The sequence below is a fragment of the Anoplopoma fimbria genome, chromosome 12 (assembly GCF_027596085.1).
Source record: "Anoplopoma fimbria isolate UVic2021 breed Golden Eagle Sablefish chromosome 12, Afim_UVic_2022, whole genome shotgun sequence".
Lineage (NCBI taxonomy): Eukaryota > Metazoa > Chordata > Actinopteri > Perciformes > Anoplopomatidae > Anoplopoma > Anoplopoma fimbria.
Window position 1 is genome coordinate 25,610,415 of NC_072460.1, and position 13,731 is coordinate 25,624,145.

The 13,731-nt window shown below is 42.1% G+C and overlaps 1 protein-coding gene across 1 annotated transcript; it reads left to right on the forward strand.

Moving 5' to 3' along the window:
• Nucleotides 1–637: 637 nt before the first annotated feature.
• LOC129100166 (solute carrier family 26 member 6-like) lies at nt 638–13,686 on the forward strand. Its single transcript, XM_054609724.1, has 19 exons — nt 638–938; nt 2,069–2,208; nt 3,345–3,455; nt 4,117–4,289; nt 4,394–4,558; nt 5,554–5,706; nt 5,813–5,895; nt 7,567–7,714; nt 7,801–7,914; nt 8,008–8,085; nt 8,193–8,288; nt 8,703–8,809; nt 8,916–8,985; nt 9,597–9,689; nt 9,826–9,924; nt 10,015–10,353; nt 10,452–10,506; nt 11,995–12,125; nt 12,216–13,686. The coding sequence occupies exons 1-19, from the start codon at nt 799–801 to the stop codon at nt 12,240–12,242; spliced, it is 2,322 nt and encodes a 773-aa protein (XP_054465699.1). The 5' UTR covers nt 638–798; the 3' UTR covers nt 12,243–13,686.
• The last annotated feature ends 45 nt before the right edge of the window (nt 13,687–13,731 follow it).

Consider the following 13,731-nt stretch of genomic DNA (forward strand, 5'->3'; position numbering starts at 1 on the left):
TGACACTTAACATGGTAATGTGAGAGAAAGAGAATGTATATGTTTTATATAGAGAAGAATTGGTTCAGTAGACTGATGATGGTATAGTGGTCTGTTTTTTAACAGAAAACAAGATTTAGAGATTTAAAAAACACTATACTACTACCACTACACTACAGGCAACATCTGCTGGTCTCCTCTGATATTTGGGGTTTCACAAGAACAATCTTTGCAGAGAAATTTTGGATTGACAGATTCCATAAATCATGTTGGGTAATGTTCCTGCTGACAATAAAAGTATTGCAACTTTATCTTCTCAATGAGTAGAGTTTGGCAGCCATAAAGATAAGATGTCTCACCTAATCTGAAACACACAAAACTAACCGGCAAACGGTCTGTTTGTTGTTAAAAAGCTGTTTTTCTATATGCACTAAAATATGTTCGTCAGCTGCAGCGTTTCTCAGTGTTTCACCGGTTTGGAGTCTTTGCATCTCCACTGTAGATTTTATACTAAAGAGTGATATTCACAATCACACACACACTCCTCAGGTGTGGTTATGAAGAACAGGTACATGGTACATGTGTGCTGTTTGTCCTCTTATAAAAGAGAACAGCACAGGAACAGTCACTCCCACCGTCCAAACACTGTCAATCAGTACAGAACGGCCAGGAGGCTTCACTCTCTCTACTCACCGTTAGTCTTTTGTGGAAACAGCAGTTAAAGTGCAACTGCAGCTGTTTTCCGTTCAAGACCACCCTCACAAGGAGGACTCTGGGTTTTAGGAGGTCTTCTGACTTTTTGGTCTGACAGACGTTGTCATGGAGGAGAAGGACCGCTCGGATGGGGGGTATTTTGTGCAGAGGAGAGTTCTGGATGAGTTACGTCTGGATGAAGTGGCACAAAAAGGGACGTGGATCACCAAACCGACCGTGGGTGAACGGATGAAAGAGTCTGTGAGGTAAAGGAGGGGGGGCATGCAAATGAGGAAAGTGGGAAAAAACAAGATAAACAACAAACAGGGATCTGTTTGTGTGTGTTTGTGGATTGTGTTTGCGGCTTTACTGCACTTCTAACTGCTGACTCAGAAATTATAGTTTCATTTTGTTGACATATTACAGTTTTTACAGAGTGAATTTATGATATCTCTTTGTATATAAATCTGAAAATACTGTCAACAGACATTAAAAATCTATTTTCTCCATGTTCTTAGTAATAAAATGTTGTATAAATCAGGCTATGAATGATATCTGAACAAACCCCTCTGTAGAAACCTTCAGAATATAGAGAGGAATGAAGCTGTAAAGTTTGGTGTATGTAAGAGCTACTGAAGTGGAGATTTCTGGATCAGAGTCTGAGAAAAAACTCATTTAGAGAAAACGTCCTTTAAAGATATGTTTAGTTAAATTACATACATGTTGAAGACACTACAGGTGAATAGGGTAAAAAAAATAACTAATAGATATCAACATGAAACTTCACCAGTTCATTACTGACATTAAGACAATTATTTTTGTATTACAAGTTTTCTGAAATGTTATGTTTAAATATGCAAATGAGGCATTATCTAATGGTAACTTCTGGTGAATTTAGGAGAAATCTGTAGATGTAAATGGATAAAGTAGTAAAAGAAACACCTAGGAGTGTATTTTAATTGTTTTCTTTCCACTAGTATAACAGCAAAACGTTTACAATGTTTCAAACCTGTTCCAGTAAAAACAGAGATCTGATATTTGCATAAGCAGCGGTTTACTTCACTAAGAAGTCAACAGCAGCTCATCGACAGAACGAGGCCAGTTGACCAAAAAAACTGTAGCAGGTGTTTCAATTCACAAGTCTCATTTCATCATGTTTAAATTCTATATCACACCTGTTTTTCTTAACTAAAAATATGTTGATATGTGCAATCCACTGTGCAATACTAAAACTTATGTCTGTTTATATAATATTTTAGTTATTGTGGATTTGAACTGTTTTTACTTATTTATTATTCTTCACTGTGTTATTTCTTTACCTGAAAGTGGAATTGTGTGCTCTGTAATGTGAACGCTGTGTTTTCTATGTACTGAATCTCTGGGACGGCCGTTGCAGGTGTTCGGTTCCCAGACTGAAGCACACGGCGCTGAGCTGGATCCCGGTTCTGAGCTGGCTGCCTCGCTACTCGTTCAGAGAGAACGCCGTAGGAGACCTGGTCTCCGGCTGCAGCGTTGGCATCATGCATCTGCCTCAGGGTTCGTAACACGTGGGCGTGTGAATGTGTGCAGTGGTGTCAGGGTTAGCTTAGCATAAAGAGTAGAAAACAGGGGAGGAACAGCTAGCATGGCTTTATCCAAATCAAACTACCTTTTGAGCTCACTTACTAATGTGGTTTTTGTTGTTTTGGCGGCCCCTGTGGACTAAAGTGGTAGTGGTTCCGAGTCCCTTTAGAAAACCTCTCATTTTACTGCAGCAGGGTCTGACCCGCTCAGTCCTGGTTCTGGTTCTCCCGTGCCTCCCTTCCCTCCATCGGGCCCAGCAATACGTCCTGGCTCTCCAGCAGCGTGGTGTCGGTGTTGAAGGAGGAGGAGGAGACGCTGCTGCTGCCGGGAGGAGAGCTCTCCTCCTCCCTCCGGAGCCCTCCAAAGGGCAGTGCGCCGACTGCAGGTCAAAGGTTGCAGTGAAGCTCTGCTGGATCTGGGTCTGTCCACGGTGGACTGGTCTCTGCTGGATCTGGGTCTGTCCACGGTGGACTGGTCTCTGCTGGATCTGGGTCTGTCCACGGTGGACTGGTCTCTGCTGGAGTCTGGTCTGAAGGAGTTTCTGGTGAACCTTCATGATTTCATCTGGTTTCACCAGAATCCGACCCGGTGGCTCCGATGACGAGCTTTAAGAATAACTTTATAGAAACAGAGATCTTCTCTCTGATGGTCTGTTTACTGATGGAGGTCTATAGAGGATCAGGACTAAACTGAATAGTTTTGCGTACGGTGCTCTGTAGCGCCTCCCAGAGGGGAGGAGTTAGAACTGGTTGTGTCCCAGGTGTGATGGGTCTGCAGAACCTTCAGGAGGTAGAATGGGTCGTCCCTGTAACCACAAGGTTGGCGGTTCCATCCAAGCCTCCTCCTGTCCACATGTCAGAATGTCCTGAAGCAAGACACTGAACCCTGAGTTGCTCCCAAGGCGGGTTGAATGCAGAAGTCAAATGTCATGTATCATGTCATAAAGGACAAAATGTGAATTGAATTCAATAATGGGGATGTATTTGCTCCACTTGCTCCATTGCTCTCAATAAGAACGAGTATTCTCCAGAAGGTCAGACTATTCTTGCTTTAAAACATCCATAATCTGAATATATTTGGGACCTTGTTTCTTGTTTCTTTCCTACCAGGTATGGCCTACGCCCTCCTGGCCTCGCTACGCCCGGTGTTCGGCCTCTACACCTCCCTGTTCCCGGTGCTGATCTACTTCATCTTCGGTACTTCCAAACACATCTCCATAGGTGAGCGAGAAAAAGAAACGTCCGAGGGTGGCAGTGATTAAACACAAGTTTAGATTGAACCATTTAAGAGGAGGTTACTTTGTGATGTTCAGGAGATTAAGGATCAAACTTATTTTTTTCTCATGCATGAAGAAAGATTTGATAAGATAAAGTTGATATTTGGTGTAAACAAAAGTGACAAACTTATTGTCTCATAGAGAATAACTGAAGTGGAGAATTTTATGTAAAGTATTACTTAAACAAAAGACAGATATGTGCACAGTTAAGCTAACATTAGCATTAGCCCTAGACACCGGAAGGTTTTATTCCACTCCAGAGGAGGAAAGAATCAGTTTCGGTGGAGGTGCACTCTTTGTTTTTGTGTCCTGCCTACGAGGACATAAGGGACGTACGTTTTAATAACATGACATCCATTCATGTTGATTTCTTTTGGCTTGATGAAAAACTCGAGTTGTGCTTCAGGAAAGGAACCTTTTTTGGAAGGTTTTTGTTGAAGACCGAGCAGTGAAATAACCATTTTTTGTCACTGAATGAAACTTAATGAAATATGTTTCCACTGAATCTGTATTTTCGGTGTCTTAGGCAAGTTATGTGCATGACAGGAAAATAAAATGATCCATCAATCAAAGTAAACCTGCTGATGTGTGTTTTGTGTGTCCAGGTACGTTTGCTGTGATCAGCATCATGGTCGGGAGTGTGACGGAGAGGCTGGCTCCAGACGGTAACTTCATGGTGAACGGCACGAACGGGACAGGAAGTGTTGACCTGGACGCACGCGATGCATTCAGGGTCCAGGTAGCGTGCTCCCTCACGGTGTTGGCGGGAATCTTTCAGGTATGTTTTTCCCATTTGGACCAAATTTGACGTACAAAACAAGCCACATGTCGCTGCTTTTGATGACTCTCTCTTTCTTTTTCTCTTCCTCTCTCCGTTCTTAGGTCCTGCTGGGTGTGGTGAGGTTTGGTTTCGTGGTCACTTACCTCTCGGAGCCGCTGGTTCGAGGCTACACCACGGGGTCAGCGTGCCACGTATGTGTGTCACAGCTCAAGTACCTGTTTGGAGTCACGCCGGCTCGCTTCACTGGTCCTCTCTCCCTTATTTATGTGAGTATGACGTAGTTCACATACTGACTGGAGGTCAACAGTGGGTATTATATTAGCAAGTTTATTTATATAAATATTACATACAACATCAAGAGACAGAGTGCATAAGAAACACATGACTGGTATGATATCCTGATGATATCCTATGAAAAGTTACTCCTCAGTTACTATTTTTTTGTGTTATTTCCTACAGAATCCAGCAACACGTGTCAATTTCTGCTTGTTACATGAATACAGTCTTTTCAAAATAAACTTCTATCTTCACAGGAAACTTATCTCTGTAGTTACTTTAACCCAAACGTTTATCTTTTCCTAAACAGAACCTAAATCCAAACAAGTTGTTTCCTGTGAAGATTGAAGTTTATTTTGAAAACACAGTAAACATGAGCAGAAATTGATGCTGGACTTTCTTTGGAAAACACACCAAAAAATTGAGGAGTAACTTTGTTGTGAAATGTCAAACGAACCGTTGATTTGGATGCTGATTCACCTCACGGTCTTTTCCTCCTAACCAGATAGTTTTGTTGCCTAAATCTAACCAAGTTGTTTCCTGTGAAGTTTGAAGTTTATTTTGAAAAGACTGCATGCATGGAATGAGCAGGAATTGACACATGTTGCTGGATTTTGTAGGAAAAAACACAAAACATTTTATTCTATATACATCCATGAACACCACTATTAACGTCACCTGCATCCAGCCAATTGCAAAATTGAATTGCAATAGCTGTATTTCAACCAGCAGAGGGCAGTCTCTCTGTTTATTTATAACAGAATATGTAATATTCAAATTCTTTGCACCAAAATGTCAAAAACAACACTACCAAATACACATATTTATTGGTTTTCAGCTGGAAAAAAAGTAGTTTAGAATTGAAGTTACTCTTTAAATTTGTTCCTGCTTCGTTGCCTTCTACACTAAATGTGGATTAACCTGATTTCCATCTCTGCTCCTTCCTTCTCTCCTCCACTTATCTCCTCCACTCGTCTCCTCACAGACTCTGGTGGATATTTGCCGGTTGCTGCCACAGACTAAAGTGCCGGAGCTGGTGGTCAGTCTGGTGGCTCTGTCTGTTCTCATCGTGGTCAAAGAAATCAACGCCTGCTACAGACAGAAGCTGCCTCTTCCCATCCCAATAGAGATCGTAGTGGTGAGAATCCTCCACGTGTTCACTGATCACAGTGATCAGCTTTAAGCTTTTAATTGTAATGATTGACCTCACATCCGGGTCAAACTTTCTTTTTTTTCTCCAATAGATCATAGCAGCAACAGTCATCATCCACTTCTGTGGACTCACGAGTAAATACAACATTGATGTTGTTGGAGAGATTCCCAGTGGGTGAGTTAATCTTTAAAGTGTGTGTATGTGTTTGTGTTTGTGTGTGAGAGTGTGTGTGTGTGAGTGTGTGTGTGTGTGTGTGTGTGTGTGTGTGTGTGTGTGTGTGTGTGTGTGTGTGTGTGTGTGTGAGAGAGAGTGTGTGTGTGTGTGTGTGTGTGTGTGTGTGTGTGTGTGTGTGTGTGTGTGTGTGTGTGTGTGTGTGTGTGTGTGTGTGTGTGAGTGTGAGTGTGTGTGTGTGTGTGTGTGTGTGTGAGAGTGTGTGTGTGTGTGTGTGTGAGAGTGTGTGTGTGTGTGTGTGTGTGTGTGTGTGTGTGTGTGTGTGTGTGTGTGTGTGTGAGAGAGTGTGTGTGTGTGTGTGTGTGTGTGTGTGTGTGTGTGTGTGTGTGTGTGTGTGTGTGTGTGTGTGTGTGTGTGAGTGTGTGTGTGTGTGTGTGTGTGTGTGTGTGTGTGTGTGTGTGTGAGTGTGTTGTGTGTGAGTGTGTGTGTGTGTGTGAGAGTGTGTGTGTGTGTGTGTGTGTGTGTGAGTGTGTGTGTGTGTGTGTGTGTGTTTGTGTGTGTGTGTGTGTGTGTGTGTGTGTGTGTGTGTGTGTGTGTGTGTGTGTGTGTGTGGACGGATGAGAGAGAGGTTAGATTCAGGACGCCTGTTCACAAGTTCACAGACACTGAAGTACCACATTGTGGAGCACAGAGTCCCAGTGAGAGAGTTCATGAAACGCTTCTGTTCATATGAAGGTTTAGCAGCGTTTCCCCCCAAAGGCATGAAGATGGTAGAATAACAGATTATTGTAATGAGTTGTATCATATAAAGAAGCTACTCTGCAGCTTTTATTGTAGCAGATATGTGCAGATACAGATCCCTTTGTTGTTTGTTCATAGCAGCTGGTCTACAAGACTCATGAAAACAATCATTTAAACTGTTCTGAAGTCAGTAAACCAACAATTCTAAATGTCATCCTTTTAATTTCTTCTTAAAAACACACATTTCAAATGATAAGGAAATAAAACATTGTATTTTTATTGATTAAAACAAATATTGTTATTAGATGATGTATTAAAATCTGCTTAGAGCTAGTGTTAGGAAGTTAAACATCATAATTCATCTCTAATATCTGTTTTATATTAATGTGAAAACATCTTAAAACTACTGGATTTATTCTAACACTACATTTTACAGATTACGTGTGAACACATCATGATAACGTTATAATTTACCTTCAGCCAATCCTCATTGTCACTGAACAGAGCCTGAACGCATCATAATGTAACTGAACTGAACCTCCTCCTGTAGCCGTTAGCGGTGCTGCTAACGTTACTAGCTCTCCTGTTGGTTTAAACACAGATTGGTTGTTTACAATGTAACATTATCAGAGATCAGAGACTAGAAAAGCATAAATGACGTCCTGATCTCATATTTTACTGAATATTGGAGGATAACGATTGTCAATAAAACTTTATTTCACACTGTGATGGTTAACGTTAAACTGTGCAATTAATCTACATTGAATCCATTTGGATCGGGGTTAATAACAACAATGTGTCACAATTTTCCATTAATATTATCAATCAATAGCCAAATGTTGAATTTAAAGCTGCCTGTGAGTCTGGATTTATTTTGCCGTCTAAGATAAAAGTGATAAACCCCGACTCGTCCCTCTCTCGCCTCCTCTCCAGGCTCAAAGCCCCTCGAGCTCCAGACGCCACGTTGTTCTCCTCGGTCATCGGCGATGCTTTTGCCGTGGCCATCGTGGGCTACGCCATCAACATCTCTCTGGGCAAAACATTCGCCCTCAAACACGGTTACAAGGTGGACAGCAACCAGGTGAGGAACTCAAACACACACTGATAATAGTTTTTAAAAGTTGTTTTTTTACTTTAAAGTGAAATATCGTGTCCGTCTTGTTTCAGGAGCTGGTTGCTTTGGGTCTTAGTAACACCGTCGGCGGCTTCTTCCAGTGTTACGCCGTGACGTCGTCTTTGTCTCGCAGCCTCGTCCAGGAGAGCACGGGGGGCAAGACACAAGTAAACACACATGAACTAAATCTGATTACATCTTATTCTGATGTTCAGCTCGAGAACCATTTACTGTACAATAAATGTGTGTGTTTTCGTCAGGTTGCTGGGGTGATTTCGTCTGTCATCGTACTCGTCACGGTTCTGAAAATAGGTTCTCTCTTTTCAGATCTCCCCAAGGTAACACTCTCCTAATGTTCGCTCTCTCTCTGCAGACAATTTTTGTTTTTATAACCAATAATGGCTGTGCATCGATGCAAAACCATCTGTGTGTCTGTGTTCCTCAGGCGGTCTTATCCACAATCGTGTTTGTGAATTTGAAAGGAATGTTCAAGCAGTTCATGGACGTGCCTCTGCTGTGGAAGACCAACAAGGTTGATCTGGTACGACTGTAACCTCTGAATATTATAACTGAATATTATAACCATAGTCATAACATCATGCTGTATTGAAGAAGACTTGAAACTAGAGATTGAGACCATAAACTCATGTTTACAATGTTTACTGAGGGAATAAATCAAGAGAGAAGTAGAGTCATTTTCTCATAGACTTCTATACAACCAGAGGAGTCGCCCCCTGGTGGACAGGAGAGAGAATGCAGCTTTAAGACCTCTTCTGGTTGCAAAAAAAGAAGATATTGACTTCCAAAATGCAGAACTCGTGGCTTCAACACTTCAGTCCACTTCTTATAAACCGTCTATGATTAAAAGTAAAGAACAACAGTATGTGATTTGTGATTGTGTGAACCTTGAGTCGCGTTGACCCCGCTGACCCTCAGTGTTCCTGCTCCCCTCTAGCTGGTTTGGCTCGTCACCTTCACCAGCACCATCCTGCTCAACCTGGACCTCGGTCTGGCCGTCTCCATCGGCTTCTCCATGCTCACCGTCATCTTCAGGACGCAACTGTAACTACCTGCTACTAATTATTAATCACTGATGTAAACACAAGAGCTGCTATAACAATAATAATAATGATAATAGTAATAATGATATGATTGTAATACTTTTCAGCCCCCGCTACTCTATCCTGGGCCACGTTCCAGGCACTGACCTGTATTTAGACACGGACACCTACAAGGAGGTAAGAGTCATGTTCATCCACAGAGAGTTAAAGGGTCAGTTCATCCTCATTAACATATTTTCACATGACCCACTTGTGGTATTTACATCGGGTCACTAGCCGTGTTTTCAGTCACATAATTTTGCGCATTTTGATAAATCTCTTTAGAAAAGCTGAATGGAAAAATGTCAACATTTATTAAAACTGCCTCAATTGCTCGGTTGAGCTGGGTTTTTTTTGCCTTTGTCAAAAAAAAAAGAGAGTTAATGTGATAAATGTCTCATGGAGCGCCACAAACAAAACAAACTTCACATCTATCGTACTGTGTTTGCAAGACAAATCTCAGAGTTAAATATCTTAAAAATGTGTCCAACAAAAGAACATATCTGGATGATTCTACATCTAGCTAAGGGTAAATGAGAAGCTCAGATTTCTCTCCCTGTAATATTCATGAACTGAGCCTTTGAAATAACTCTCTGTGGAGAGATTAAGTCCAACTTTCAGTCATAAAGTGGAATAACAAAAATAAATCCATTTGGTGGAACAATACCTGTGGGAGGTGCAAAGTGCAAATGAGAGCAGAACAGAGTGGAACCCTCTGATCTCCTCTCCTCCGTGATGTTTCCCTGCAGGCCAAAGAGATTCCAGGAATTAAAATTTTCCGTTCATCCACGACCGTCTACTACACCAACGCTGAGATGTACCTGGAGGCCCTGCAGGAGAAGGTGAGTGTCCGCAGTGAACGTGGGTTTGATTACAAGACGTAATCTCCTGACCGCTGTTCTTCAGCAGCACTTAATTGCTTCCGATCGTCTCTTTCACTCTCTTCTCTCTTTAATGTGAGGGTTTTTTTTTGTGCAGAGTGGAATTGAAATCGGGAAGCTGCTGTCGGCGAAGAAGAAACGAGATGCGAAGCTGAAGCGCCAACAAAAGAAAGCTAAAAACAAGGCAAAGAAACAAGTATGATATGTGGAGAAACCTCAAGATGCACTAATTATGGGTTTGATAAGATCTGATGAGTCACTGGTAGTTATTTCACCCTGTCGGCAGAGTAAAGCAGGAAGCCAGCCGTCCGGCGTTAACCTCTCGGAGCTGACGGAGAGGAAAGTCTCCACAGGTGAGAAGGGACAAAGTCAGCGGGACGTCGACCTCTCAGGCCCGACAGAAACCTCCACAAACGACTTCAGCAACGGACGAGTGAACCGGGCCTACCAGCACGACGCGGCCGTGGCGGACTCAGATTCGGACGCCGGTTGCCACGGTGACGGCAGCATCCCCCCAGGCTATGAGGCGAGGGGGAGGCCCGGCGGATCGGCCACGCACAGCGTCGTCCTGGACGTCTCCACCACCAGCTTCGTGGACACGGTCTCCGTGAAGACCTTGAAAAATGTAACCGTGTCTTCGATACATTCAACCGTCAAGACGTTTAAATGAGTGAATGGAAACAGACACAAAGTATCTGTGTGTGTTTTTGTCTTTTTTAACAGATATTCAGGGACTTTGGAGAGATTGATGTGGACGTCTATCTAGCCGGCTGCCAAGGTGAGCGGCACACCAGACGGAAAACAAGAGACAGACTTTGAAGCTTCAGATAGAGAACACGTCAAGGTCTCAGCCTCAGCGGCGCCGCGGCGTTCCACCCGGGAAAAATATTTACTCTGATGTAGATTTAAAAAAAGACTTCCTGTGTCTAAAGCGTCTAAAGTTTAAACGATACGACAAGAAACTGAGGCTTTCTTGACTTGAAAAAAAGCATCTTTTAAATTGATAAAGATCTTATGTGTAATTCATGGCACAATTCAAACTGGATCCAAAAACATACATTATATATTTATAGACTATCATACATATTATTTCAGAAATGAGGTGTAAAATAAGATCCCATTGTCGTCCACCTGAATTGTCTGGACTGTTTAAAGCGCCAACTTCTGACCGAACTACGCTGTAGCTGAGTCTTTACGCTCCAAAATCCTTATTTTTGCAACTTTTCAAACTTGACAATTTTATTAAAACACGACTACGGTCTCAGGAAAAACAAGTTTTGTCACAAACAAACAAAAACAAAACTTTCAGCATTGAGTCCAAAAAAGCATCCTGAGTTTTTAAAAAATGAATTGGTCGTCTTTGTAAAGTCCCTAAACATGTAAATAGTGTTTTAATCAGTGAACATTTGTGTCACGTATGAAACGCTTGAGTCTTTGTCTTCTTTGTGCAGCACTTTGCATCGAGCACTTGATTGGCTGTTAAACACAAGAAACACCCCACCAAAATAAGAGAAGGAATCACACTCCTTCAGCTACACATACAAATAAAACTTTGACAAAATAAAAACGGAACCAAACATTTTCTATGAAATCTAATTATTGCAGTTGTGCAGCCGTTATTAAGTCAAATTCTAAATATTCCAATAACAAACTAGCAGGTCAAAGTTTTCACTTATCCTGAGAAACATCTCACGAATCCATCAACTGATTTTCCGCTTGTAGTTTTGGATTAATTGTTTTAAACTTTGGTGATCCCTTAACTTTCCATATAACACCAACAAACTTTAGTGTCTGGAACTATTCTGATTCAGCGTCTCGTTCTAAAAACATACTTTTTCCCCATTTTCATCTGAGCTGGCCGTTAATTTTATTGATTTTAAAAATGTCTTTAAATAATAAGATGACTTTGGTTTATGACCAAATATCTGCAAAACTAATGACACACTCATCAACCTCAGATGTACTTTGTGTTTAGTGCTAATTTGGCAAATTCAGTGTTTCACAAGATTAATTGTTTTAATTTTTGGTGATCCCATAACGTTCCGTATAACTCCACCATTCTTTAGTCTGACTCAGCGTTTTCTTCTAAAAAGTATTTCCGGCGCCTCATTGTGTCCACGTGAGACACATCGATCAAACTGATATATTTGACTTTAAATGGTTTTTCATAAGGTCGCTCACTGGTTTTTCATAAGGTCGCTCACTGTCATGCATGCTTTTTTTCTGTGTGGTCCAAATAAATATATATGTATTTCTATATATATAGCGTGCGTGGTGGAGCAGCTGGAGGTTGCAGGTTTCTTCTCGGAGTCGCTCCCAAAGAGCAGACTGTTCGTCACCGTCCACGACGCCGTGCTTCACATTCTGGAGTCAGTCGGGCGGAGCGACTTCGTCCTCGTGAGTTCATCCCTCTGAATATTAATCGCCTGCTCTCTTCTTGTCATTAATCTTTTATATCCTGAGATGTTTCCTCTTTTTTTTGTTCAGGATGTGTCAAGAAGCACTGCGATGTAACCAGCAGGGGTCAGACTGCTCCACCTTCCTCCATCATCTTCCTCCTCCTCCGAGGCTGCTGCATTGCTCACTATTGGTCGTCATTGTCTCCTCCCTCTCTCCCTCCCCCTTTTTTTAGTCGGTGGGAAAATGCACCACCTTGACATGGCGGGCCGGTTGCCGTGGAAATACAGGGAGCGGTTGCTGTGGCAACGGGCTTTTTATGATATCGCCCTAATGAGATAGCCGGCGCTACGTCACTGCAGCTCTGTGGTGTGTGTGCGAGACAGAGGAAGGGAGGGTGGAGGGTGGGGAGTGAGTGGGAGAATGTAACACTGGACTAATGGGAGTCTGTATTTATAGCCTGAGGGAGTGAGAGGTTGACTGTGAGGAGCCGCGGTGTCCAACTCTCAATGTACTTCCTCCGACACGATGCACAACAAATCGATTAGATGTAAAATATTTGTAATCGCCGTGGTTGTCGGGGGGGTGATGGGGGATCCTCCATCAGTACATCAATCACCGACCGGCTCCAGGAGCTGCTGGAGGATTGCAGATACGGTGTTACGTTTCAAATGAGCAGCGGCCTCGGAGCTCGCCCGTGGGTGTATTTATAGCGTTCACACGTCTGATTCCTCACATCTTCAGCTTCCTGCTATTCCTGGGATCCAGTGTTCAATCCTTCTGCTATCAGAGGGCTAAACGCTGTGTGGTTATATATATATTATTAAAAACATCGCCCACCCAAAGATGTGTGCTCCCAGCCATGAAACATTCTTATTTACCTTTTCTTCTTTTTTACGTTCAAAAATGTATTTTTGTGTTTTAAAAGGTTCCATTTATACGTGGCAACGACAGAATTAGAACACAGTGACTCTCCTAAATCATATTTACTCACGCAGGCTGGTTTCATCCAGAGTTTGGAGCTTAAACTATGAGAAATAATGAAACATACTTTCTAGATATCTCATGAAATCATTTTGTAAGTTATCCAAGTAATCAGGAACAAGGAAGTATAAAGACCACAAACGGCCACAAAGGGCAGTTTGTTTGTTCAGTAACAGCATTTGTGTTGTTTTTTTTAAACCAAACGACAATCTTTTCTACACCTAACTTAGTATTTAACGATCTTTTCTACACCTAACTAAGTTGTTTCCTGTAAAAACAGAAGTTTATTTTGAAAGACTGTATTCATGTAACAAACTGAAATTGTTGGTGTACTTTTGAAGGAAAACGCAGTAAAGTATTTTTCCTGAGATATCATATGAACCGCTGCATGAGGACACAATGATTCATAAAACTGAAAAACACCAAAAATAAATGATCAACCTGCAGGAAAAAAACCCTGACATGCGGGTCAGCGATCCCCAAATATTGGTTCCTTGGATTAACCACTCCAAAGTAAACACCGTCAAGTGTCGGACATCACAGAACACACAGATTTCCTTGAGAGGGCCTCTCCTTCTACCCGACTGAGCCTTCACTCTTTCTTTGTACATAACTAGAGTTT

What these genes read in the sequence shown, in the direction of transcription:
- LOC129100166 (XM_054609724.1), top strand. Translation starts at nt 799, where the DNA reads ATGGAGGAGAAGGACCGCTCGGATGGGGGGTATTTTGTGCAGAGGAGA. An exon ending in CATCATGCATCTGCCTCAGG is followed by an intron (nt 2,209 to 3,344) that starts GTTCGTAACACG and finishes CTTTCCTACCAG; the next exon opens with GTATGGCCTACGCCCTCCTG. An exon ending in CTATCTAGCCGGCTGCCAAG is followed by an intron (nt 10,507 to 11,994) that starts GTGAGCGGCACA and finishes CTATATATATAG; the next exon opens with CGTGCGTGGTGGAGCAGCTG.